A 27,653-nucleotide genomic window follows, 5' to 3' on the forward strand; every position below is an offset into this window, starting at 1 on the left:
TATTTAAAATCTTATATTATATTAAAAATAATCTTAACCTCAATAAATCAATAATAAACCAGTTGGGTGGAATCGATAAACCAAAATAACAAGTGTGCATATATAAGGTCAGCCGATGGATGTATGCTAAAACCCAAAAATCAAATAGTATACATACGAACATAAGTTAAATAATAGAAGGCAATGGTTCGTAAGTTACCTTTTGTAGAATAGAAGCAAATGAATATGTTACTTGGTTCCCAATGATTACCGGATTGTATGTGCCTTATTATAATGTAATCCAACTTCAAAAGCAACTCGTGCTGATAACGTGTTGTGAAACTAGCCTAATAGCAAAAACATGTGAAAGAGAGATGTAGGGAGAAAGGGAGAGATTTCATTAATTATGTGTATGTAATACAATGAGATACAAGAATGTTATATAGGGATGGGAAAACTTAGAGAAGAAGCCAAATCTATTTTAGGTGTTAATAACCATAATAATTATAATTCATAATAACAACACATTTCTTATGGACCAATGCATCATGTCATGCACATGGGGATTATAGAAGTCGTTCTATTTAGAGTAACCACATAGTGATTAAAAGTGTAAATGGCTAAAAAAAGCTAACGGTTTTCATTCTTAACTGTTATCAAACTGTTCTGCGTTGTTCATAAACTAAAGGAATGCATGTTGGTTGTTTATATCGTGTATATAAACTTTGTTTGCTTGTTCCCATTCCTGATAAAGTCACAAATGCTTCAAAAGCCAAAATGATCTTAATTTCATTCACAATATCACTAGTTTAGTACAAAAATCACTACCTAATTAATTAACATGATTATCAACAACCAAATCTCATGGCTTATAGCTCAAGTCGTGCTCACCAATTCTCCATCCCCAACTCGTCTCCCTTAAATTGAATGAACTTTTCTTAATTTTACAACCTGATAAGTGATAACCTAATAACCGCATAAATGCATTTAAATGTTTAACTAATTTGTCACATTTGACAACCATGTTCAAAATAATATAAAAATTAAAAGTTTAATGATTACTTAGCAATAAGAATACGTATAAGTTAATCATATTATCTTTGTATATAGGGTTTGGATCAAATACAAATTACTTTTATTGTGAGAAGTATACAAATAACTTGAGTAATTATGTGAACACTAGAGTAATTATTATTACACTATAACTGTTGACTAGAGTAATTATTATTACACTATTTTATTTTTATAACTTAATTACCCTAGTTCAAAACTGTAATTAAAAAGTTACTTGTATGTTTAGTACGTGAATTTTTCTTTGTACTGGATCCCACCCATATAAAAAATACCTCTACCTTTCAGTCGGCATGTAATCAACGTTTAAAAAGTTGAAAGCTCTGCTTTTGAATTTGATTATGACAGAAAAAATTAAGCAAATAACCGTAAACAAAACGAAAATTATTGAAACGATCTAATCCACCCACTATGTCTAAATCCAACGACCAATATTACACAGTATTTATAACTTACAAGTTGTTAAATGTCTGTGTTCAGGAATTTAATTCCTACAATAACACGTGCCACCATAAATATACTTTAATATTATATATTGTGTATTTCAACGTAGATTAAATGCAAAGAACAATGACATTATAATTCAATCAATTCATTTTTGGAAAAGGAGATCTATTTATATAATTTAAGCCGCGGTATTTTAATTACTTAATAAGGAAAGTATATTATTGAAATAGTAAAAACATATTATTATTATGTCAGACAAAAGCTTATGGTATTATTATTTTTTGTGTTTAATTAAATTTATTAGTAGAGGGTTTCTCCTTTTCCTTTTTCTTTTGAAAAAGAGGATAAGAGTCCGCTTTTGAAAAAGAGGATAAGAGTCCGCGCTATTCTTTTTTCTCTTGTGTTAAAACATATCATATCTTCTTCTCTTATAACTAGAGATGTTCAAAACGGTTTGGGACTAGGAACCGGAACCAGTTCCTAACCGGTTCCTATATTCAAAACCCCCTTTTAAACCGGTTCTAGGCTCGAACCGGTTAGGGAACCGAACCGGTTCTCCCACCCTCGGACCCCTATCCTATCTAACCGGTTCTTACAAGGTATTTTCTGTCAATTTTTCTTTTTATTGTCAATGTTACAGAGACTGTAGTTTCTTACACATTTTTAGGAAAAATATGCATAGAAAAGCAACAATACTCTAGTAGTGATGTTGGGAAAATAGATCACTATAGACCAAATATTTTTGGTACCTTTAATTCGTTGTGATATTGTTCAATGCATAAATATGTTTCACTCACTTTTCTTATATAATTGGTTAAAACTAACAATTAAAGATTATTTAATAATGCTTTAGCAATGATGCTCGGTCGGGTCAAACAAGTGATTGTAGGTGTCTAAACCAATGTATTTGTAGGGGCTTGAGGGCATTATAAGCTTCCTTCTTGTGGATGCATCAACTTTATGAATTTAGGTCTTTGGTTGTGACTTGTAAGGCTCATTATAATAAACTTCAAATATAACAATAGGGAATATTACAATAGGATCATGATGAGACAAGGATTGAAAATCATAGTGTTAAATCGGATTATTTCACATCTATCATATATGGTGATGCAGTTTCGGAAGCAACCAATGGCTCGAGAGACTCATGATTAATCAAAAACGATAAAATCTAACCAAAGGTTCAAGAACAATGTTCTTTTAATATAAAACTTAATCAAAAACTGACTATCTAAACAACCTTGGATCTCTACTTATACTAAACATGAAAAATGATAAACTAGGAAACGAGATAAACACAAAATAATAAAAGATACTAACAAAATAAAATATTCTAATTAAATATAAATGCTCCTGCAGGTTTATACTCATCAAATGTCTGATTACTCAATGCCCATCGGGTATTGATTATCTTCACTGGTATTTATGTATACGTGTTACTTTGTTAAAACTAACCGATGAAATTCTCATGTATATTTCTTACTATTCTAATTTTATATAATTTATTAAAGGAAAGTTGAAAAATGAAATTAAAACGCTATTGAAGTAATAGATTTTTCTATTACCAAAGGATAAAAAAACTAAAAAGAAAGAATATGTTTACGGTTATAGTATGGGTAAATGAATATGTATGATTAATAAGGTCGGATATAAATAATATCATACTCGTATGATACACATAATACTTATAAAAACTTATCATATAACTGAGTATCTGTCTTGAATTTTGAAATTATGAATTTACCATATTTGTTCCTATCTCTGCACAATCACAATTTTAATGTGATTTTCTTTCTTTTTAAAGTTTATAAGCAACTATGATGACCCATCTAATCTTATGAGGCCACACTTAGTCTCATCCATTCCTTTATGAAGATGAACCATCATATGTCCCCCCTCTAACCTCATCGTTTAGGAGATATGGTCAACGTTTTATTAACTTGATACAGTTTTGCAACAAAGCAAAAGGCAAATACTGAAAACTAGTTATATGTGGTGTTAGAAATTTTGTGCAGTTTTTTGGTAGGAATTTTGAAGTTATAAAATCATTGTTTATTTGTTAAACTTTAGTAATTGGTATTGTATATATGCTTTGATGAAATGTTTGTTTACCTACACATACACTTTAGAGAACAATATAACATTATTAATGGGTTATAATTAACTTTTTATTTCAACTTTGTATAATATATTGACTAATAGACTTTAATTTTCCTGACTAACACTTCATCATTTTTTTTCTAATTGATATTACACAATATTTTAAAAAATTGTCTAGATTTTTTAAATTTATATTTTTATTCGTATTCTTATTATTAATATTATATATATATATGCGCGCGCGCACGTGTAATTAATATACATAAGAATAACATTTATGATCCATCCCATATTCAACTTCCACACATTTTTTTTACAAAACAAAACTTACAATTTATATTTAAAAAGAAAAAAAACTACTATATATAACAAGGATAGTCACATATATTAAAGCAACACAAAGTATTTGTTTGGGTAGGAAGGTTCACTAAACAAAGCTTATCCCCTATCAAACGCTATATATACATATATTGGCAAAGATATATAGGAGAAGGTGAACAAAGCCAATCCATGAGAAGCCAAGAGCCACGATCAAGTTCTTCTTGTGCAGCATGCAAGCTCATGAAGCGGAGATGCGCCTCCGACTGCCTTTTGGCACCTTATTTTCAAGCCGATGAACCCAAAAGGTTCGCCAAGGTCCACAAGGTCTTCGGAGCAAGCAATGTCACCAAGATTCTAAATGAGGTCCCCAATTCACAAAGACAAGATGCCGTCGATTCCTTGGTGTTTGAGGCCGAAGAGCGACTAAAAGACCCTGTATATGGGTGCATTGGTGCAATAACGTCTTTACAAGATAGGATGTTTCAACTACAACATGATCTAGCCGTGGCTAAAGCTCGACTAGCTCGATGCTCCTCAAGAACATCTTATGCTTCTTGTTCCACTAATTCACCATTCTTGATGTTGGATGGTGAATTTGACATGTCGTCTTTTGACGACTTTGTGGTGGATGAGGGTGGATTGACCGCTGAGTTTCATCAACACCCTTTTCCATGACAAGTCGAACTCCAATGTTTAACTTTGTATATGAAACCTAGAGCCTTGTGTTCTCCCAACCTCTTGTATCATTATTAATTTAGGGATTTAACTAGCTAGTATAATCCATTGTGAAATTATATGTTAGTTTGGATCATGCATAAATTTTGGTTTTTCTGTGGATTTGAAGCAATAAGACTGTGACTTGATGGATTATTTTATTTATTATTTATTTTATTTTATTTTTTGTAATTATTGATCTTGGAAAAATGTCCAAAGAGATGCTCTTCTTTTGTCCCCCTTCCATGTGCTATCCAAGTGCAATTGTGCTCTTCTATGCATAAAGCAATCAATATTTGGTTGAATAATTTATATGGTTACAAGTATAGATCATTATGTCTCTTTGTATCAATAATAATCACTTTAGAAGTTAGAATTATCATAAATACGAATTGTCCTTTTCTAAAATATATAATAATAGTCACTCTACACAACTCCTGACGTTACCAATTATCCCCTATTTTTTTATGTTATATGACCATGTATGGGTGTACGATTTGATGTTATACGATCATATAGAGCTATGCATATATAAAACTGTATACACACGTATAAAGCTGTAATTTATACACATGTATATGGCTTTATATGTCGTATAGGGCATGCAACATGATATATGCCGTTATTGAGATACACGTCTGTATATTGCATGATTGATGGATTGATATGAAAGATAAAGTGTGTGTATCTAGTATCTTGCGAGAAGAGTGTGGTTTTTAAATGATTATTCAACTTTTATATTTATGAAACAAAATCCTCTTCCAGTCAGATAGGTACCAAAATAAAACACATTGCTCTTCAAACAATTCCCTAAAATTACTTTCTCATCAAGCCATATCAATTAGTAAAACTCAACAAAATCTAAGTCAAAAACTTCCCTCCAAAAAACATATATCCACCAACTTTTTCATCCCTAGGAGAACTAGTCAAGTAGTCAGTCTAGTCTGTCTCACAATACTCTAGGAAATATATATCCATAGTCAAAATATTTGACATAATTTACATTCAAAGAGGTTTTCACATGTTCATCATGAAGCTTGATGTGAACACTACATATATATCGTCAATCTTTATCTTCATATATATATTTTGTTACGAGATTGATCTCAGGTGTTCCTTTTCGTTCAATGTGCAACACAAAGTTCATTAATCTCCGACAATATGAACTCATGAGTCATGCCATGATTTTCAAGCACGTTTAGATCACCTTCATCGACCCTTTTTTTTCCTTCGAGTATTACAATATATCCAAATCTTCATGAAATTAAGGGTAAAAAACTTTCATACAGTTTGTTTCTTTATAATTGTAGCATTCAACATTACTCGCATATGCACTTATATATACTACCGCAGTAATATCTCTTTCCTCTTTTGGAATCCTATGTAATCAATAATTTCTTCTGATACAGGAAACCATCATTTCGTGTCTTTGTTTTATTTATCACGTAGTTTAAGCACATCTTCAAAGTGTCAAAATAGTTGTATCAACATAGTTTGCATAAACAAATTGTGCATGATCCTACCATATGAAAGTGATAGGTACATTGGAAGAGGATGCTAAAGTTGGGCATCAAAGGAAGATATATACTATTGAGGCATGTTGGAGGATCATGTTAAAGTAGGACAACGGGGGAGAGTATTATAGTGGTATATCAAAGGAAAGTCATATTGTGGCACACCACATGTTATATTAGAAACTTTTAAGATTTCTATAAATAGAAATTAAAGAGGATAACGTTTAAGTGAAAGTATAAATGAAAATAAGGGGCAATTTGTTTTAATCATATCTAATCGATTATGAGCTGATCGATGCAAACCCAATTTTGCTCTATTCATGTGTTTTTCTTTTTGAAACCAAACGCTCCGAACAATGACCAAATCAGATGTCCTCCTCTTACGTTCAGATGTAAGCAAACAACCCTCATGGAATAATGCTATTTGAAAAGATAATGAATTTATGGTATTTACAACAGTCAAGTAAATAATCAAAGTGGTGTATCCAAATTTAACCCAAACTAGTAGTAAGTTAGAACATTCTCAACCTATCCAACATCTCTATATCTATAATTACACTAAAATACACTACATTTATCTCTCATGTTTAATTGAATAATATTTTTTTATACTTTTATCATTACAGTTTTCCTTTTCATCTACTCACAATCAATTCAACAAATAATAAAAATAAAGACGGACAAACTTGGTTTTCCAAAATTTATAAAAAATCACTACATTTTCTCTTTCCACCCTATAATTTACACTCAAAATCACTCAAACCATACCCTATAATTTACAAACACCCTCACGTAAATTTGTGGGATAGAAAGAGAATGCTCTTAATAATACATAAAAGCTTTCCATCCTAATTGCTTTTCAAAAAGTAAAAGAAATTAATGAGTCGGCATTGCTATTACATCATCATTATGACACGAGATGACACACTATCCTTTTCATTTTTCTCAAATATTCATTAAAAATATAATTTAGTTTTCCTTTAGACACTTTTATTCTGTAGTTGTATGTACATTAACACAAACCTTTTATTTTCTACATTATATTCTCAACATGTTTGTCTAGTTGTTTGTATCGTTTGTAAGTTGATTGCAATGAAAATGAAATTATGAACAGAAATAGCAAATTTAAACAAAGCACATAACAAAAACTGCATTTCACTCTACTCTTAGAACTTTGTAAGAGAAGAAACTCATAGAAACTTGAAGATTGATAGGATATAAAGTTGATTTATTTTAAAGAGAATATAACGAAAATGAGGGAATATAATGTTTGGTTAGAAACTAGAAAGAGATTCACCTCACTTAAATAACTTTTCGGTAACATTACATAAGCTATAACAATCTGATTTTGATGTGTCGATTTTTTAGCGACGACACTAACCAAAATGTCGTCAGCATAGCCTATCCCGAAAACATGTCGTCAATACGAGTCTTGTGTTACTAAGAGCATGCACAACGACAACAAAAATGCCATAAATGAGGCGGACGAAAGTGCAGCTAATGTCCTCATGTCCACATACCAGGTTTGCTTCTACAGACGAGCAAACGGACGATGATGGTCCCCACTCCTCCGCATACACACACATACATGTTATATATGTATATATATACATATATAGTTTTTAATTTTTTAACAAAGGTTTGTTATTGTGAGTGCTCTAATATTTTTAAAACATTGAAGGGTTACATTGTATGCGTTCTCAATCCAAAAACCTGCATGCACATCTTTTTAAAAAAGAGACAGGACTATCATGATATTATTTCATGAACTAAAAATTTGTGGAATCTCGTTTTCATACGTGTCGGAACAAAAGTTTACTTACAAAACCACCGTCATTTACGTGGCCATCTATTCACCAAATACCTCCTCTGTCACCGCATCATCAACCGTATCAAATTGCTCAACATCTATCTATTAGATGCCTAGCTGTATATATAAGCATTCGATCTTGTTGAGTGTCAATCATCACAAGAGATGGCGTCCCAACAACAGCAGAAGAAGTTAGATGATACAGCGACAATGGCGCCTTGCGGTGCACGCGGAGTAAGCGGCCAGGCTCAACAGCACCCTTCTGAAGGTAAATTTAAAACACACACAGTTTCAAACGTCCTTTCAGAAAAAAAGAGCTTACAGCCGTTTTAAAAAATATTAAAAATTTGACCTTCTATTATATGATATGAATGGTTGTTCAATGTCAACAACAGTTTTGATCAATAATTTCAAAGTTTGACACAACGGTCAAAACGGCCGTTCTAATATTGTAATATTATTTAAAACTTAAAAGGCTATTCTGACCAATAATTTTAAATATTGATTTATTTTCTTTTCAAAACAACTGTCTGAGTGTTTTATGAACTGCCGTTTGATGACGTGAAATCAGATGGGTTGGTGTAGGCATAGCTTGATTAACACGTATATAATAAGGGGGTGTTTGGTGCGCTTTTAAAACTTGCTTATTTGCTTTTTTGATGGTTGAAAAGCAAAATATGTTTGACAAAGTTCTTCCAAAAGCTTCAAATCTTTTCAAAGGTTGTTTTTGCTTTTTAAAAAGCAAATAAGCAAAAAAAACATTTTTAAAAGCTTACCCAAACACTCCCTAAATACTAAGGGGTGTTTGGGATTGCTTCTTAAAAGTGCTTATGGCTTTTTGAAGAGGCAAAATATCCAAAATGCCCCTCCAAAAGCACCTAAAAGCTCCAAAATTGGAGCTTTTAGGTGCTTTTGGAGGAGCATTTTGGATATTTTATCTCTTCAAAAAGCCATAAGTACTTTTAAGAAGCAATCCCAAACATGCTCTAAGATTGGTGAATAGATCAAAACATATGCATGCATGATTTATGTCGTGAGATATTAAATTTGTGTAGTAATTTGTTATAAAACCTTGATTGGAAGGGAAGAGCAGAGGACAGGTGGGAGGAAGGAATAAGCAAGAAAAAAGAGAGCAGGAGGTGAAAGGTGGCAGTGATCAAAGCAGCGGTACTCGCGGGCACATCGGTGAAGAATCGACGTTGATGAGTCGACTGGCTGATCAGTTGTTTTGTGTCTTTAATATTACGTACCGATAATAAAAAGGAATGTGTGGTCTGGTTTGTTTTAGCTGTAATTTATGATTGTTAATACAAGTTTTATGTGCTGAAATCTCTCCCTCCGGCCATCGTTACCGCAAACCGCCTATCATTGTTCTGTTGAACGGTGGTGGAACGGTGGGAGATGACTATGGTGCAAGTTGAAGACGGATGATGTTTTGCATTAAACGTTGGGAAACCTAAAATAATTGCAAATCTAATTTTTAGAAAAACATGGATCCATAATTCCATATATAAGTTTTTATGAAAATGAACTTTAAAGAAACTAAATTTTCTTTTATAAAGATTTAATTGACTTTTCATAAAAAAAATAGTAAATTTGCATCGATTCAAAATTTCCATTAGAAAATAAGTCCTATAATCTTACTATATATACATTTTTTTTGTTAATTAAAAGCAATGTTTTAAAAACCAGTATTTTATTCGTACCGGATTATACTAAAAAACCGGATTGTACCGAGAGGTTCAACCGAACTGTCTAGTTTACCCTATAATTTTATATAAATGCATATAAAATACCATCCAAAAATTAATCCATACTCAAAAAACAATACAAAAGCATCGACTTTTAAACAAAGTTTTTTTAAAATAAAGACGCACAATAGATTCATGCCATTAGGGTGTTGTATGCATCGAGTTCACGATCGCTCAATAACACAATATGCTTTAGAAAATAAGAACAGACCTTCATAGCACTATAGTAGATTAGTAGTTCAAAACTTCAAATGGTGATGGATGAGTGAAAGGGGCCTGGTAGGTTATTTTTTAACTTAATATATTGTGAAAGGGTGATGGACGCTATCTAGGTTAATGTTTAACTTAATTGTAATGTAAAACAAAATGAGCCTAAAAAAAATTAAAAATCCGGTGGGCTTTAAACCGGTTTACCGGTATGAACCGGTTTTCAATGAAAACCGGCCGGTTCGATGTCCTATAAAACCGCTCAAATAAACCGGGTATAATATACCGGGTTTGCCCCTGAAATCCGGTTCAACCGGTTGAACGGCTGGTTCAAACCGGTTTTTAAAACATTGATTAAAAGTGTAGTGGTCAACAAAGAATTTTGTTAAAAATGACCTAGCAAGGGCAAGATACCATCATACCAAATACACCCCGATTAAAACAAAAAACATTTGAAATTAAAATTACATCAGTACTTCCCATTCAACCAAGCCGAGTGACACTTTGGTAGATTTGTTAATATTGTTCTTAGCCTTTCCTTCTTTCGTGTATCCTCGATTAATGTAGTCTTAGATGCTATGTTCAATTATCAATTAATACTGAGCGAAAGGTTCTACCTATGGTTCGGTATTACAAATCAGTCCTAGTCCACTAATACCAGTAGGCTGGTAACAGAGAGGAAAAACACAACACCTAAGAATCAATAGCACTAAAACTTTGTTATAAATTATCTTTTTCTTTAACAGGCTTGGGACTAAAAGAATGGTTGGGAGTAATTGGACAGTAAAATCCATCTCATTTTTATTTTGGATACCCTTATAGCCATTGAAGGCATCCATATCCCAAAAAAAGTCACTGATGCGATAGCTTGAAGTATATATTTGTAAGCTTTATTCAAAGCCGCGTGAGACTTAAGGATCTGACGCAGTGACTCCCGTTTAGCGATGAAACCTGGACGTTTGGTTTTTGACAAGGCTGTCAAGGTAGGATACAATCTCATGCCGCCCCCAATCAAATAAACTAACTTTAGAAGTATATATATCTATAATATATATAAACTAAAACCCAAAAATCCTATTTGTCGCGATGTGGTCGCTTCCCCCTTTTTTGGAGTCACCAGATTTGCTTGATTTTTAAATGAAGGCTTCTCATGCATTTAACCCAAATTCATGGGTATGGGTCTTATCAAATCCAAATATTTCTTAAACGGATTATAACATCTCATTAAATTAAAACTAATCTCACCAAATATTTGATTTAAAAATCCTATAAAGTAGGAATTTACCCAAAATTAATATCTGACTTATATATATATATATTATTTATAATTAATAAATCAATTTTGTAGTAAAAAATAAACGAGTCTTGGGTCTCATCAAACTCATATAGCTTTTAAACCGGGTTATAAAATCTCATTTATTTGTGAAACAATTTATCATCAAACCATAAGTATGTTATTAACTTTCATACAATAAAAATATAAAAATTCAAAAAATATTAAATATTAAAAAAAATAATATAAAACAACCCCGTAATACGGGAGATAAAAACTAGTATATATATATATAGAGAGAGATATCAACAAAAACAATATGATCTCAATAAATAAGAATACAAAATTAGTAATTTTTCTATATAAATGAATTTTCATAGAACAAACAAAGTTTCTCATTAATTATAGTAAATGTATTAGCATCTATATAAAATGGTTCACAAGGTTCAAAAAAAATTATATGAAGTATATGATTCACATGTTATAAGACTATCTTCAATAAAAGATTCTTCAGTATTTTTAGAAAGAGAAAGAAGATGAAGTAAACGAAAGAGATAGTGAAATGTTTTATTTCTTCAGTATTTTTAGAAAGAGAAAGAAGATGAAGTAAACGAAAGAGATAGTGAAATGAATGAAAGAACGTAGAGTGAAATTATTGTTGAAGAACCACCCAAAAAATTGGTACATGAGGGGAGGAGAGGAATGATATAGAGGAATAGGGGACATATGAGAGATGAAATATTTTTAGGTGTACGTGTCAAGTGTCGCGCTATCTTATACCCTAATATTAGGTTAAATATATAAATTCGAGTTTACTAATTGCGAATGAAAGAGAATAAAATTAACTAAACTATAAAAGAAAACTTTTATTTTATTAGAGATATTGACTATTTAAACTCTTATAACTAAGTCACTACATAGTCTTCTAATTTTGTTATATAAATTTATAAAGGATTTCTATAGCACCCAAACCAAGTAAATCCGTAGGTCATACAATCGACAAATCAAGTTTTGTCTAGTTTACTCATTAAACGTGTGACATATATAAAAAAACAAACAAAGAACACGAATATTGAACTCACATCTTTGTCCGCTCATGATCGACTCCCAAGAAGAACACATTCCATACGTGTCTGCATTACAGCTTCCTATCGAACCACCATCCTTTACGTGGCCATTGATTCATCTCTTCCAACGCCACATCATAATGGAGTCTAGTTGCTCATCATTAATCTATACATATAAAAGCATCTTATATTGTTAAACGTCAACCATCACGGCTAGGCATACCAAGTCTTAACAAATAATCGCTACAAGGTATGACGTCGGAACAGCAACACAAGGAGTTGGATGATAGAGCTAGGAGAGGAGAGACGGTGGTGCCGGGTGGCACCGGAGGCAAAAGCTATGAGGCTCAACAAAACCTTGCTGAAGGTAATTTATAGAATTGAGAAAATTATATTGTTTTAAACTGAAAAGTAGTTATTACATCAAAACAGAATGCAAGCATGCAACAAGTTATGCCGTTATCATATTTTAAATTGCAAAACCTGATATTTTAAAACTACATTGATTGATAACATTAGTTGTCCACACAAAAGATAAACGGGATAATGACCAAAATGTCTATATCCGTCTAAAACTCTAAAAATCGTCCACTATATTACTTTTTAATCATTACGTACTTAACCAACCAAATTTTGTCACGGTAATAGAGCCATTGTGTTAGTAGTTTTTACTAAAAGAAAATCGTCAGAGCCAACGAGATTACTTAAGCGTCCGATAACATTTATTTTGGGACAAGGTTTTTTTGGCTTTCGATTCGATGATATTTATTTTAGACAAGTATGTTGCATACTTGCATATGCTTGTTGGTTAAGAATCTCATTTAATAAATGATCAATGTGGGCATCAGGGGTGTTCATGGGGCAGTTTTTTTTTACCAAACTCATAACCATAACCGTTATATCGGTTAATAGATAATCATAACCATATCCGATCCGTTGTGGCGGTTTTGGTTAATTGGTTTTGAAGATCATAACGAGTTGGTTATGGGTCGGTTAACCGTGACCAAAATAAATATAATTGGGCGCAAAACCTTTGTACCAAATATTTAAAAAAAATGCCATGATTGTGAATAGTCGCTAAACTGAATTGTGGAATTAGAATATATCGTTTTTTAGTGCAATTTTTTAATATGAGCTAATTGATAGTATGAAGAGTTGAAATGGCTGGTAATTGGCAATTCCAAACAGACAAGTAATATTGGAAGATTGAATGAACATGGTAACCACTAATCACAATCACTAATATTATTGGCCTAAATCCTAATAGGTGTAAGTGTAGAAATATATGCTACAAACCACACACTACGAAACGTCTATTGAAGCCAAAGAGTTATAAATGTCCCGCTCATACACTAATACCAATTTTCAGACCCCTATTTCTTGATTAACGGTTATATAAATGGGGTGGTTCGGTTATGGCGGGTTTTGGAATTATCTTTAACCAAAACCAACCCGCATTTGGTGGATCTCAAAATTTATTAAATTGACCACCGGTTATCGGTTAAAATCGGTTCGGTTATGGTTCGCTTAACGGTTATGACGGTTAATATGCTCACTCCTAGTGGGCATTATATCGACATTGACCGATTATATGGACATTTTGATCATTTTCTCATACTCAAAACTGACGAGTAGAAGATGTTTTTATGTCATGCAAAATTAAGTTTTCTTTATTTTTTATTTTTGGTTTGTTACATTATTAAATGATTGAAAGGGAGGAGTAGAGGAGGGCAGACGCCAAGGGAACAGCTAGGAACCGAAGGATACCAGGAGATCGGGCGGAAGGGCGGTCTAAGCAGTGGTGATCAAAGCAGCCGTGATCGTGGGAAGAACGACGTTGATAAGTCGACTGGCTAAGCTATATGCAACTTAATTAGTGTGATGGTAATAAGTGGAATAGTAATGTGAGTGTGTGGTATGGTTACTATGGTATGGTTTGTTTCGCTTGTAGATTTTGGTGTGGTGATAATAAATGGAACACTATACCCAAAGTAATATATAGAAAAATTTCCTAAATTTAAGATTGTATTCAGATTAAGAAGTATGTGTTAAAAGAATTTGATAAAAGAAATCAAATTATTATTAGATTCAAAAATCAAATATTTTGAAGTTAAATGGAATATCTTAAAAAATTCATGGTCACTGAATAAATTTTGAAGTGTCATAAATTCAAAGTGTACAAAATGTACTTTGCTTAGAACAAAGTATTTTTCTAAATGATTTTTTATATTAAATTAGAAATCTCTAAAAATGTAAGTTTTAACAGTATATGCAAGTACAAAAAAATGACTGGTTGCAGGAATTAAGAAAAGTATTTTGATAGTCTTTGAAGTGTAGTAGTTCTTTTGGATTAATTTGATATATATCTTTGATATTTTATTGAAGATCTTGTAAAACGTAACTAGAATATTATATTATACTACTTGATGATACTAAATGTTGATAATAACTTTGCACTTGCATGCAGAGGTGAAAAAAAAACTCGAATTTGGAACCGGACCCGAAATAAATACCCGGAATCGGTTTTTCTAATACCCGGGTTTTTAATACCCGAACCCGAACCCGACCCTACCCATAGGGTACGGATAGGGTATGCATTTTGGCACTAAAACCCGAACCCGAACCGGACCCGATTTGTACCCGGTAATACCCGAACCCGGAACCGAGGTTTTCCAATACCCGAAACCGGGTATTTCAAATACCCGATGTATATCCGAAAATACCTTAAAAATACCCGAATAATACCCCTAAAAAGTGTAAACTTTTAAAAAATCCAATCTATATAAAAAAATACCGGAAAAAAACGTGTAAATAGAGTTTTTTCAATACCCGATAATAGGGTATTCAAATACCCGGTTTTAGAATACCCGGTTCTATACCCTACCCGAACCCGATGCATAGGGTATGATTTTTAGAGACAATACCCGACCCGAACCCTACCCGACTATTACCAATACCCGATCATACCCGTACCCGGTCATACCCGAAGCCGGGTATTTAGAGAACCCGATTTGTGCACCTCTACTTGCATGGCTGCATGCCTGCATCTACTTCCTCACTTGACAATTTAAATTCAACATAAACTGTTCAAATAGATTAGATTAAGGGCTAGCCATCACTACAATCAGGCCCATTATCTTTAGCCCAATAGGATTAGGATTTATACTTTGTAGTTTGTATGTATTGACAGATAGATTTAGGAGTAACCTGCGATTTTCGACTATTCTTTGTCTAAATCTACGGTTTTAGTCTAATACTTTCAAATTTGTGATTTTCGTCTCTATGATTTCATTTTACTTGCAATTAATCTCGAACTCTTTAACCCCGTTAAGTTTGGTTGTTAAATCCATCAGTGCGCCCCTCACATGAGGGAAAGCTTCGTCTTTTTTCTCCCAAAATAAACCTCAGTCCTAATTTGCAAGCCCCCTCATGTGAGGGGATGGGGTGTATTTGGGGGAAAAAAACAAAACGGCTCCTCACGTGAAGGTTAAGCTGATGGGTTTAACAATCAGACTTAACATGTTTAGTGAATTCGGGTTTAATTGCAAATGAGATGAAACCACAAGAACAAAAATCGCAAATTTGAAACTATTAGACTAAAACTCTATATTTAGACACCATATATTTAGACAAACTACATGGAGGAAAATCACAATTAACTCTAGATTTAGATTGTAACATTTGTCAACATGAAAATATCTCTTTTTTCATATCATCAACAAAAGGTCCCATTACTTCATACCATTTTCCTCAAATCACACGTTTCTTGTCACGTCAAGTAAATCGGACCACCAGAAAAACGGCACCTAATTTTTTGTCTCCCAACTTTTATTATTAATTGCTTCATATAGTTCAGGGTAACAAAGATGGTTTATATTTGCCTATACATAAAAGAACCAAAATCAAAGGCAAACAAATAAAATATGTACAATAGATGTGTTGATTTTACTCGCTCGCTTATAATAGCTTCATACTAAGCGAGTGAAATAAAAATTTTTTGAAGGGAAACTGTCAAAAGGTGTTGAAAATCGCCCAAAGTATGTATATATTTCTAAAGCCTATAGGTTCCTAAGTTGTGTTACTTTTTTATATTGGATTAGTATTTTGGTAATGTAAGCTTTGTAATCATGTATATTGGAATTTGGATTAGTATTGTGGTAATGTAAGTTTTTTAATCATATTTAACGTATTAACTATCTATAAAATTAAAAAGGTAAAGAAACAAAAAGATATTAGTCAAACCAACCCAAAATGTTTCAACCCAAACTAGTTTGGGCCTTTTTGGCCCATTAACTATTAAATCGGATTAATGAGTAACACTGATGAAGGCCCAAGTATTGACGAACAGGTCATGTTATATTTGGAGGCTCATGATCGTGTCTCCAAAGGTGGCCCACGAAAACGAGCATAACTTGGCCCACAAAGCTCCGTTTCAGGCCTATTACCAGTCAAATCGAAGCTTGAGACGAGGAGCCCATTGTAGCAGACTGCCCACAGCGGTTTGGCCCCTGTCCGAAGCCCAAAAACGCCTCCTAAATGAAGTTTTGGGCCTTTTTATCTTTTTTCAGTACTTTTTGTCTTTTTGTTTTTGGGTTTGTGTTTGGCCCATGGCCCGTTTTAGGCCCATTTCGTATTTGGAAGTCTTTTTATATGCTTGTGATGTAATTCCAAAAGTTAGACTTGAATATTAATAAATTTTGTCTTTCTCTTCATTTTCCCTAGACCTTTGGATGGGATTTGGGAGTTCTGAAGTTCATCACGGGCATTCACTGAATCAACGTGATTCAATCTTCGTTTTGTTTATACCGCTGCATCAAACACAATTATATTCAAAGGCATTAAGTATTTACAAAAATGGGAGAGAAGTTACTTGTAGGCCAACCCGGCCCAGCCGACATCAATGCAAACCAATTTTGGGCTTTTTGGTTCATCAAGTAAGCAGCCCATTTTACCCTGGCAAATTGTTTCAGATACTCTGTTACCATCGAGGCATAGTAACAGTAAGGTTGTTGTCATGTGACTTAAAGATCACAGTTTAAGTTGTGAAAACAACCTCTCACAAAAATGTGTTGTAAGAATGCATACATCATGCCCAAACTCAACTAAGCCGACACCCTCCAGGACCTCACGCTAGCGGGAGCCACGTGCATCAAGGTGTTGAAATATGTGTAATTAACAACTAGTAATTTAAAAAAAAAGATTCAATGGCTCTTTTAAACACATATGCCCTTTTATATGTTTAACACAACTTGACCCGACGACTTGAGGCTTAGTTTCTTGATTAATTAATAATCAAAGTTAAGCATTAATAACAAAGGCTAGCTAGTCCCACTTGTTATTTAATGATTAATCTACTCTTACCACCATTATTAATCTCGATGACCGATTGACCGGTGTGATAGTGGTGGTGATATTAGGAATTGATTGCCAGTCCACTAAACTTTAGAATTTCTAACATCTATACCTAAACGTTATAGGCCACTGATTTTTGTCACAAAAGCAATACTTTTCGTTTGATTTCAGTAATTCATTAACATTTTTGTTTCACGTTTTGTTTTATATAGCAGGGTTTGTTTTACTATACTCTGAATGACACTTATAACGTATTTTGTAAAAGTTTCACTAAATTTCATATTTCATAATATTTATTTTCCAGTAGTGTCACTAGTCGGTCATAAATAAATAGAGCATGATTGGATTGGATTGGCTAGTAAACACACCAAACAAAACTGCCGAAAACTAAAGAACACAAGGATTTGCTAGTTCATACTAAGCGGACCTAAGTCCGTAGACTGCAACCGGGATATAGTGTTATTGCTATTTGCTCTTGTTATGATATGTTACAAGTATATTACTTATTGGATTGAGAGTGTTTGTTATCTGCCTTAGCCGTGGAAAGAATTAAGAGATGACGTCTTTACCAATACCATGCCCTAAAGAGAAGGGATTGATAGATTGCTTCTCACTTGTAGCTAGCCTGTGTGCTAAAATGGTCGGGACAAAGGGTCGCAAGGTTGAGTTAACTCCAAAAACCCATCCTTAGTTCGGATTGCAAGCTGCAACTCATAGGGTTTAGTAATCTTCAAAAATTCAAGAAAAGTTAATTATGGGCTAAAACAACTAACCAATGTCTTTAATTCATTGCCACTTTAATTTTCTTATAATCCTGACCAATAAGCAAACCGAGCCTTCATAAACCCAATAGAATTGTTACTAGTCATAAACACATCGAGTCACTCGCAAGTAACTCATTTTCGTATATTATTAAAAGCTTGGATTGCTTTATGCTTAAACAATCTTAAGTCAAAATTTCAACTTATTTGAGCTCAAGTTTTATATGTCGACTTTGATTTGATCTGCAAGCCTAAAACATGTTAGTTATATAAGTCTCAATGGGGACATTTTCATAATTTGATGATGGATTCCACTAACCTAAAAGTGAGGTTCAAATCGTGCAATGTATACGTGTAATGAGTAAATAAAGTAGTAGTACTTTATAATTCAATACACATAATATGGATTCTCGATCAAATACAAATGAAATTAGCGTGCTAATTGCGATAATTAAGTATAGTAATTATATAACTATTCTATTTAATTCTCACAATTAACACATAAATTACATTTACGTTAATTTTTCCCTGCATAATATAATACTATTACACATAAAATAAGTAGTTGAATTATTGTTGAATGGTATAAAGGGAAGCATGCTTTGCTTTGGGTGGTTTCAAGAGTCAACCATTCAAAATTTAAATAAAATTAATACTATATTCAATATGAAAAAACACGACATGCTTTGTTCAATTCAAACATACATGTTACTATATACAACAATTTTCTTGGATAAATATAATGTTTAGAATTAGGTTTATTATTTAATGAAATATGTGTTGTAGTATCAATTCATGAAATGTATCTTGTACTATTGATTCATTGCTGGTTGAATCTGTCTAAACACCTGATAAGTTAACTAATTAATTTATAGCTTTTAATAGGTATAAACACACTGAGTTGAAAGGGAAAATAAACTAAACTGCTATTTTTAGAAGGTTTGACTAATTTGATAAGATCAACACATCTAGTTTTCATATTTTCAAGACATTTTTCTTCACATTTATTGCTTTATCATTTTATAAAAAAACGGATTAAAAAAATTATAGTATAGAGTGATAGTTTCTTGAACATTGTTGAGATTACTAAAAATATATATGATTTACATGATTTTTTGAATATGTGTCTAAATAATCACATATTTTCTCGATACCTAGAAAATTAAATATAGGCTATTTTTTATCCTTGGATATAATATCTTAATAAAAAATGATTTCTTTCTTCAATTCATTATTTTAATTATATTCTAATAACAAGTTTTTGACATCATAGTCTTTGACGACATGAAGTAACATGCACATGTATATGTAATAAAAACACGTATATATGTGCAAGTTAAGAAATAAGTTAACGGTGGTGGTGCTCCAGGGTTGAACCCAGACTCATTATCATTTTCTTGATCAACTTTAAACCCATTAACACGTTCTTCTTGTTGATCCACAACATGGGCACCCACTGGTGCACTCACTTTGAGCACCGGAAAGTTTTTTGATGTGCATATTTGCGAGTGCGATGCAAAATTTTAAGTTAGAACAATAATTAATAATATAATCAATTTCAAATAAAAGTTGTGAAAAATTGAAAACCATATAAACAGTATTTGTGATGAGTAGTGTAGGAGAGAAAAAGCAGTTTTGTAGGATTATATAACCGTCTTATATATTAAAGGAAAATTGGTTTTAAATACTCCCAACTATATCTTATTGGCAAATAACAAGCCCAACTTTGCACTTGGCTGGTGACGGTCCCAACTAAAATGGTATTTGGTTTTAACGGTCCACGACTAACGGATAACTAACTCCGTTAGTTTGTTGCTGAGTTGGCAAGCCTAGTTGTCAAAACCTTGATTACCTGGCCACTAGGCATAATAATAATAATAATAATCTATACTATATATAATATACCATTGATGGTTAAATTAAGACGATCTTTTTAAGTAATTTACAACATGTAATGCATGAGGTATAACATGAACTAGGGGCAAAAATGTCATTATAACCTTAAATCTCACGTGCATTTGCAATTTTTCAAAATATTTACAAGTTTCATCCCCTAAAATTAAAACATTGGTCCTTAGTCTTTTACTTATATATTATTTTATTTTCACTTTTAACCCAACTACCCCCACGATTTTTAAACGGTCATAACTTTTTCGTGCTTTAATATTTTTTAAAATAAATGGCATCATAAAAACGAGCATTTTATTATCTTTAATTTGAGTATCATATTGCTAAAGTTTTCGAAGTAAAAAAGTTATGCAAAATTGTTTGCGGTTTGCTTTTGATGGTTTTTTAAATTAAACCATGAGCCAACTTTACACAGTTTTTTTTCCGTCGAAAACCGAAACTAAACTGTTTCTAATTAAAGCCCAATTAAACCGAACCATTACCAACGATTAGGTTTCGATATAGGTTGTACTTTGATAAAAAAAAATTGAGTTTAAAATTTAAAATAAGAATTATTAATCTACATATACATTCACTTTAAACCAAACGTCAACTAATATGTTAGTAAGAGAATCATACTATGAACAAAGATAACTTTGGTCACAAAAATAATAAACCTTATTAAAATAAATAGAATGCGAAATCATAACAAGAACAAAGATTATAAAAACCATACTGGAAATTTGGTTAAATTAAAGTTGTAATAGACGAGTTTGCTCGTATTAAATAAAACTTTGGTTAACTATATTTTTACTATGTCTAATATACATTATATCTCATACTAAATAAGTAAATAATTTGCATTTCAACATGTACGGCCAGCTTCGTTTTCAACCGTGAAACCGAACTGGTGAACGGTCTCACAATTTCAAACAAAATAATAAACACCCAAAAATTTGTTACATGATTATCAAAGTATGTGTTTCCAGTTTCCCGCTGCATCGCGCGGGTACTCTTCTAGTATAACATATATAGATAGGTGTAGATCCACATCATCCGTTCACCGTCTTATACATCCCCACTTCACCATCTTTCCCGGCGACACTTTCGCTACCACCCTCACCATCATCCGTCGAGTCATAATATGCCGCTATCTTCCACCTCCCTGTTTATTCTCTAAGAGCCACCACTGCACCACCCTGCCATTGCCACTAGCAACCGCTGCCATCGTTATCACCTTCAACCGCCATCATTCGGCTCCTCCCTCCCACTGCTCCCTACATGCACCCACGTTTTTTTCGGCGAATAAACGAATCACCACCACCACCAGTGGCTTGTTTGAATCCAAAAAATCAGAATCGTTTTTCCGGTGGGTTGTTTGAATTCCGGCAAGGCTCCGCGGGCTATCATTTCGAACACCGTTTGAGGTAATAAACGTATCATTCAACTCGTTTTTATCAACCAAATAAAAGCCCTATGATTTTAATTGCAATATGTAATAAACTAACATGAATTTTGGGTTCAAATTGGACTTTGTTTCTAGAGTTATAATGAATAACCCCATTGTTGGACCAGAACTTCATCGTGAAGCATGGTGATGACAAATTAGCAGCAACATTGGTGGTCGCTAATGGTGGTGGCCGGCTTCTATGAAGACGTTAGTCCATGAGAGAGAGAGAGAGAGAGAGAGAGAGAGAGAGAGAGTGAAGATATTGTGCCATGTAAGCTGCCACACAAGCAATATTTTGACAACTAGGCTTGCAACTCATCAACAAACTAACGGAGTTAGTCATTCGTTAGTCGCGGGCTGTTAAAAATAAATACCCCTTTAGTTGGGACCGTCACCAGCCAAATGCAAAGTTGGGCATATTGTTTGCCAATAGAGCATAGTTGAGAGTATTTAAAACTAATTTTCCTATATTAAAAATAAAGTATGAGTGTGAATTTTTGACATACAAAGTTAAAAGGAAATTACATGTTTACTTTTAAGTATAAATGTGTACGTATAAGTGTCAGGTTGCACCCTTAAACTTGTTTAGTTAACTGAGACATGTTTGGGTCAACTTGATGGTTCATGGGTTGATCAATTTAACCATTTAATGTTTGTGTTATTTAAAAGTAGTTGTTTTATGTCATAAGACTCATAACTTAAATCAAGTCAGATATTTTCTACAAAAAGTTAGATAAAAAGAATTTGCACTTGATAACATAATTCTTTTATACACAATTGTATATTTTGCATTAATAAGCTAAAAATACATAATATTATTTTTTTTTTCATGTTATCCGTCTTGTGTAGTGTCAACTCGTGAATACGAGTGTTATGCTTGGATTCTTGTGTCTAACATGATTTCCGGGTTCTTTTGTGCATGCTCGTATATAATTTTGGGATTTTGTATAGGGATCGTCCGTCACCTGAAAACATGACCTATTTAGCGCTTGTAAGTTATAATAATAGGTAACTGACTTGATTTGTTTGTTATAATATTTTCTATTATAAATAACTCGATATAAATTATCCATTTCTGATATAGTTAAATGATATAAACATAGATAGATGATACTATACATTATTTTCTTTCACAAATAGATTAATAAATTTCTGATATAGTTAAATGAAATAAACATAGATAGATGATACTATACATTATTTTCTTTCACAAATAGATTAATAATATACAATATTATTTGATTTTGAATGTATGGCAAGAATTTGCTTCAAAAAAGATGAATGATGAAAGGTACAATGAAATAGAGGTTTGACAATTGACTACACGGTTTGGACTTTGGACCCAATTCTTTCGCAGCCGCAACACAGAAAAAGTTTTGTTTTGACTTCCTTCTCATTTTGTACTAACCGACCAAACGTGATTCATGTTTTATGTTATAAAATTATGGATCGATAATAATTTATCTAGCTTGTTAAAAAAACTATCTTTTTCATCCTTTTAGACATTTTAAGACGTTTTGTCATGCATTAGAGATACAGTTAATGTTTGATTAAAATACCTTTATGTTCATAATTCTATATTCTTATAAACATAAAGTGTGTTAAACATGGTTACGTAAATTATATTATTTCCGTATGGACTTTAACTTTAAATTAAATTATTAACAGGTTTTATCATGCATTATAGATAGACTTTTAACAACTTGACCTGTTCAACCTCTTTGGTCCGTTGGAGATTGAGACCTAACACAAAATGATTCGTGATTGATGATTAAAAGGTTTAACACAACTTACAAAAACATTTCGAATTGACACGAGAGCTAGCTGAATACATTAATTAAACATCTACATAGTGATAAAAAAATTGGAAGATGAAGACCAAAAGCAACGCGATTTGAAATGTATATATTAGTTGTAATTGTATATGTATGTTTGTCATATCCTCATTTAATCATCTTTATTATTCACATATACGGGTTTCTAATCTAGTTTTAAATAAGTTTGAATTAGCTCTCTCAAAGTCATAAGTTCATAGAACTCCGAAATAATTTTTATTACATTTAATAATTTATTTTGTCTTCTATAAAGGCTAATCATTTATTAAGTATAACTTTTAATCTGTTTTTATTACTATTACTATTACTATTACTAATAGATATAAATAAAAAGTTTGGTGCCGTAAGTGCCCTATAGGGCCACTTGGCGGCACCATATTAGTACTGAATTTTGTTTTTTTTGTTATATTTATTTCATTTACCATAACAAACGTAATGGAAAAGATCAAATGCCAAAAAAATTTTAGTTCCGGTACTATAACGAAGCTGACGTAAACCAACCAAATCCGCGTAGACTCGCCGCCTCAACGCCCGTGACCGACGATGCTCAGGTTTTACCAACGCGCGTAATCAAATCGAACGTAAACGAAAACGAATAAATTCGTGTCGAGTTACCTCCTCAATGCCCAAGACAGATAACTCTTGGCTTTTACCACCGCCTGAGTTTACTGACCAAATAAACATAATTTTAAATATTTTGTTTTTTTATATGTTAATTGAAGACGAATTAAATTATTGGGTTTTAACGCTCAAATTTTACCGACTAAATAAACATCATTTCTATACTGATTGAATTCGCGTTGACTCACCGTCAAACGCTCAGGTACCGTTGGGGTTTTACCAGCTGCCCAACGCAACACGCCGGGAGAAAAAACTAATTTATCATAAATTTAGTTTTTTTCTCCGACCACATATAAACACGCGTTTCTCTTATTCACTTCCTACTATTATCAAAGCAGCTCCTAAGACCATTAATAGTGTAGGGAAAGTGGGAAGAAACCGGGACCCAAAGACCATAGTTGTATATCTACACATACATACTATAAATGTATATATATATTGGATCATATTACCTTCATTGCAAGCAAACCATAGCCTTACAAACACTTATCTCTCTCAAATGGCTTCTTATATCATATCAGAATGCGGTCTAAGACCACTTCCAAAACACTACCTTAACCCAAGATCAACAATATCAATTAACCCCACTTTCCCAAAAACAATAAACTCGTCGCGGTCCAAAAACTTCCCGGTACTCAAAGTGAGTGCACCGGTGGGTGCCCATGTCGTTGATCAACAAGAAGAACGTGTCAACGGGTTTAAAGTTATTGATCAAGAAAGTGATGATCATGAGCCTGGGTTCAACCCTGGAGCACCACCACCGTTTACATTGGCTGATATTCGAGCCGCGATACCGAAACATTGTTGGGTTAAGAACCCGTGGAAGTCCATGAGTTATGTGTTGAGAGATGTGGTGGTGGTGTTTGGGTTGGCGGCTGTGGCTGCTTATTTGGATAATATGATTGTTTGGCCACTTTATTGGTTTGCTCAAGGGACTATGTTTTGGGCTTTGTTTGTTCTTGGTCATGATTGGTAACTAATTACTAAACCTTAAAATTTTCATTTTTTTATTATGATTATTCTTTTTTTTTTTTTGAAAATTAAGGTTGTTTGATTCTGTGACTTATTTTTTGTTTAGTGGTCATGGAAGCTTTTCTAATAATGCAAAACTCAATAGTGTAGTTGGTCATCTTCTTCATTCTTCTATACTTGTACCTTACCATGGATGGTATGAATTTTAATATTCTTAAAATAATTTTATATTACTACTATTATTATTTTATTAATTTTTAAAGTATATCTTTTTGATGATTATGGTTGTGATTACAGGAGAATTAGTCATAGAACTCATCATCAGAACCATGGGCATGTTGAGAAAGATGAATCTTGGCAACCAGTGAGTCTATATACACTTAAAAAAATTTTAAGTAATTTTTTTTTATCATTATGGTTGTGTTTCATATTGGTTATATAACAAATCTTTAATTTATTTAAATTTGTGTTTGTAGTTATCTGAGAAGATTTATAAAAGTTTAGACACGGTTACTAAGTTATTGAGGTTCACTCTGCCTTTCCCTATGCTTGCATACCCTATCTATTTGGTGAGTCTACAAATCTTTTATGAACATATAATTTATAATGTCATAAGTCAAAAACAAGTGATTTGGGCAAAAATCGCCAAACCGATTTTAATTTTTTATTTTGTTTTCCACTATCAATGCTTATCGTTTCGGGTTTCAAATGGCAGTGGGGAAGAAGTCCGGGAAAGAAAGGCTCGCATTTTCATCCGGACAGCGATTTATTTCTACCAAACGAAAGAAAAGATGTGATCACATCAACAGTTTGTTGGTCAGCCATGGCTGCCTTGCTTGTGGGCTTATCCTTTGCTATGGGTCCTCTTCAAGTACTTAAACTCTATGGCGTCCCCTATATCGTAAGCTATCTTCCTACAATAGCTTTTTTATTATATAAGTATATAACGGTTCTAGCATTATATACTTATAATTGGTTCTGTATTGAACGCCCCTAGTTGCATAGCATTTATATATCAAACTTATGCTTCTTGTTCTTATGTTTCTTTTTTTGGTTGCTAAAATTCTTATTTCTAATTCAGGGTTTTGTCATGTGGCTGGATTTAGTAACCTACTTGCATCATCATGGTCATGAAGACAAACTCCCATGGTACCGTGGCAAGGTTTGTAATTGACCCAACCTGACCTAGCTCGCTTTATACTAGGCCGTTTTTATATCATTCTGCTTACAAAATATTTTTGATGTTTTAAAATAAAAAAAAAAAACTATATTTGATATGGTTTTCGATGTCTCAACAGGAATGGAGTTACCTAAGAGGGGGGCTAACGACACTCGATCGTGACTATGGATGGATTAACAACATCCATCATGATATAGGAACCCATGTCATACATCATCTTTTCCCTCAAATCCCACACTACAACTTAATAGAGGCAGTAAGTACATTCTTTGATATATATAAAACTTTCACTAAACAAAGATTTCAGTCCTTAAAATTATACAATCAATTTCCAATAATAATAATAATTCGGGATTCTGTTAATGTAGACTGAAGCCGCGAAGCCAGTGCTTGGAAAATATTATAGAGAGCCGAAGAAATCATTGCCACTTCCATTCCATTTACTCGGGCTTCTTGCAAGTAGTATGAAAAAGGATCATTATGTGAGTGATGAAGGGGATGTTGTTTATTATCAAACCGACCCGAAGCTCACCCGAGGCTCAAAATAATGGACCCGTGAGATTCAAGAAAAAGAAAAACGGATGCTAAAAAGCCTATTGAACCCATTCTTGACAAGAAGTTAGTTCAAGAATTATTTATGTTGATATTTTGTGGTATATTGTAACATGGGTAGCTAAAAAAAAGTTTGTATTTTTATAGAATCAAATAAATGATTATAATTATTTATTTCCACATATATCTCTATCTCATGGTACCATTCATGAACTGTCTTATCTTTTCAAATATATGTAGTTTACATCATGTGTAGGGACCTACTCGAACCAAACAATATGAATCATGCATGAGGGACTGTTCGAGTAAAAGGACATATGATACAAAAATGATGAAGCGACATTTCAAATATCTAGCACCGACCAAGTGCGTTGCCACTCACGATATACACAACATATTTCCAACTTCGTTGAGGTGGCAAAATGGATGTGTTGGGTAATAGCACCTGATAACAACTAAATTAGGTTAACTAATTGCTATGCATCAAATCATTGCTAATACATGTAAATGATCAAAAACGCTTTTCATGAACCTAACTAGCTTGTAATCACATTGAGACAATCAAATACCAAACTTTGTCACCATTAAATCATTCACACAAGCCTTAATCTATTCTATGCATTAATATAAGGAAAATGGACCCTATATTTAAACATCATTATCAATTTAATGCTATGTATTTATGCCAAATGCTAATAGTTTTTTTCCTGAAGTACATGCTAACTATATATATATATATAGTTTGTACATAGTGCATATGTTGTTATACATGGCTAGCTTCTCATATGG

The 27,653-nt window shown here is 32.7% G+C and overlaps 2 protein-coding genes and 1 pseudogene across 2 annotated transcripts; all 3 read left to right on the top strand.

Moving 5' to 3' along the window:
• The first annotated feature begins 3,980 nt into the window (after positions 1-3,980).
• On the top strand, positions 3,981-4,930 carry LOC143610077 (LOB domain-containing protein 21 pseudogene; annotated as a pseudogene).
• Positions 4,931-12,456: 7,526 nt separating this feature from the next.
• On the top strand, positions 12,457-14,261 carry LOC143610073 (em-like protein GEA6). The gene is made up of 2 exons (XM_077084647.1): positions 12,457-12,621; positions 13,969-14,261. Exons 1-2 carry the CDS (start codon positions 12,507-12,509, stop codon positions 14,109-14,111), a joined length of 258 nt encoding a protein of 85 aa, XP_076940762.1. The 5' UTR covers positions 12,457-12,506; the 3' UTR covers positions 14,112-14,261.
• Positions 14,262-24,480: 10,219 nt separating this feature from the next.
• Positions 24,481-26,985, top strand: LOC143610071 (omega-3 fatty acid desaturase, chloroplastic-like). Its single transcript, XM_077084645.1, has 8 exons — positions 24,481-25,132; positions 25,239-25,328; positions 25,430-25,496; positions 25,609-25,701; positions 25,848-26,033; positions 26,214-26,294; positions 26,431-26,568; positions 26,681-26,985. The coding sequence occupies exons 1-8, from the start codon at positions 24,660-24,662 to the stop codon at positions 26,858-26,860; spliced, it is 1,308 nt and encodes a 435-aa protein (XP_076940760.1). The 5' UTR covers positions 24,481-24,659; the 3' UTR covers positions 26,861-26,985.
• The last annotated feature ends 668 nt before the right edge of the window (positions 26,986-27,653 follow it).

Source organism: Bidens hawaiensis, unplaced genomic scaffold (genome assembly GCF_021521415.1).
Source record: "Bidens hawaiensis isolate Kalapana, Puna unplaced genomic scaffold, B.hawaiensis_p1.1 tig00023809_1, whole genome shotgun sequence".
NCBI classification, from domain to species: domain Eukaryota; kingdom Viridiplantae; phylum Streptophyta; class Magnoliopsida; order Asterales; family Asteraceae; genus Bidens; species Bidens hawaiensis.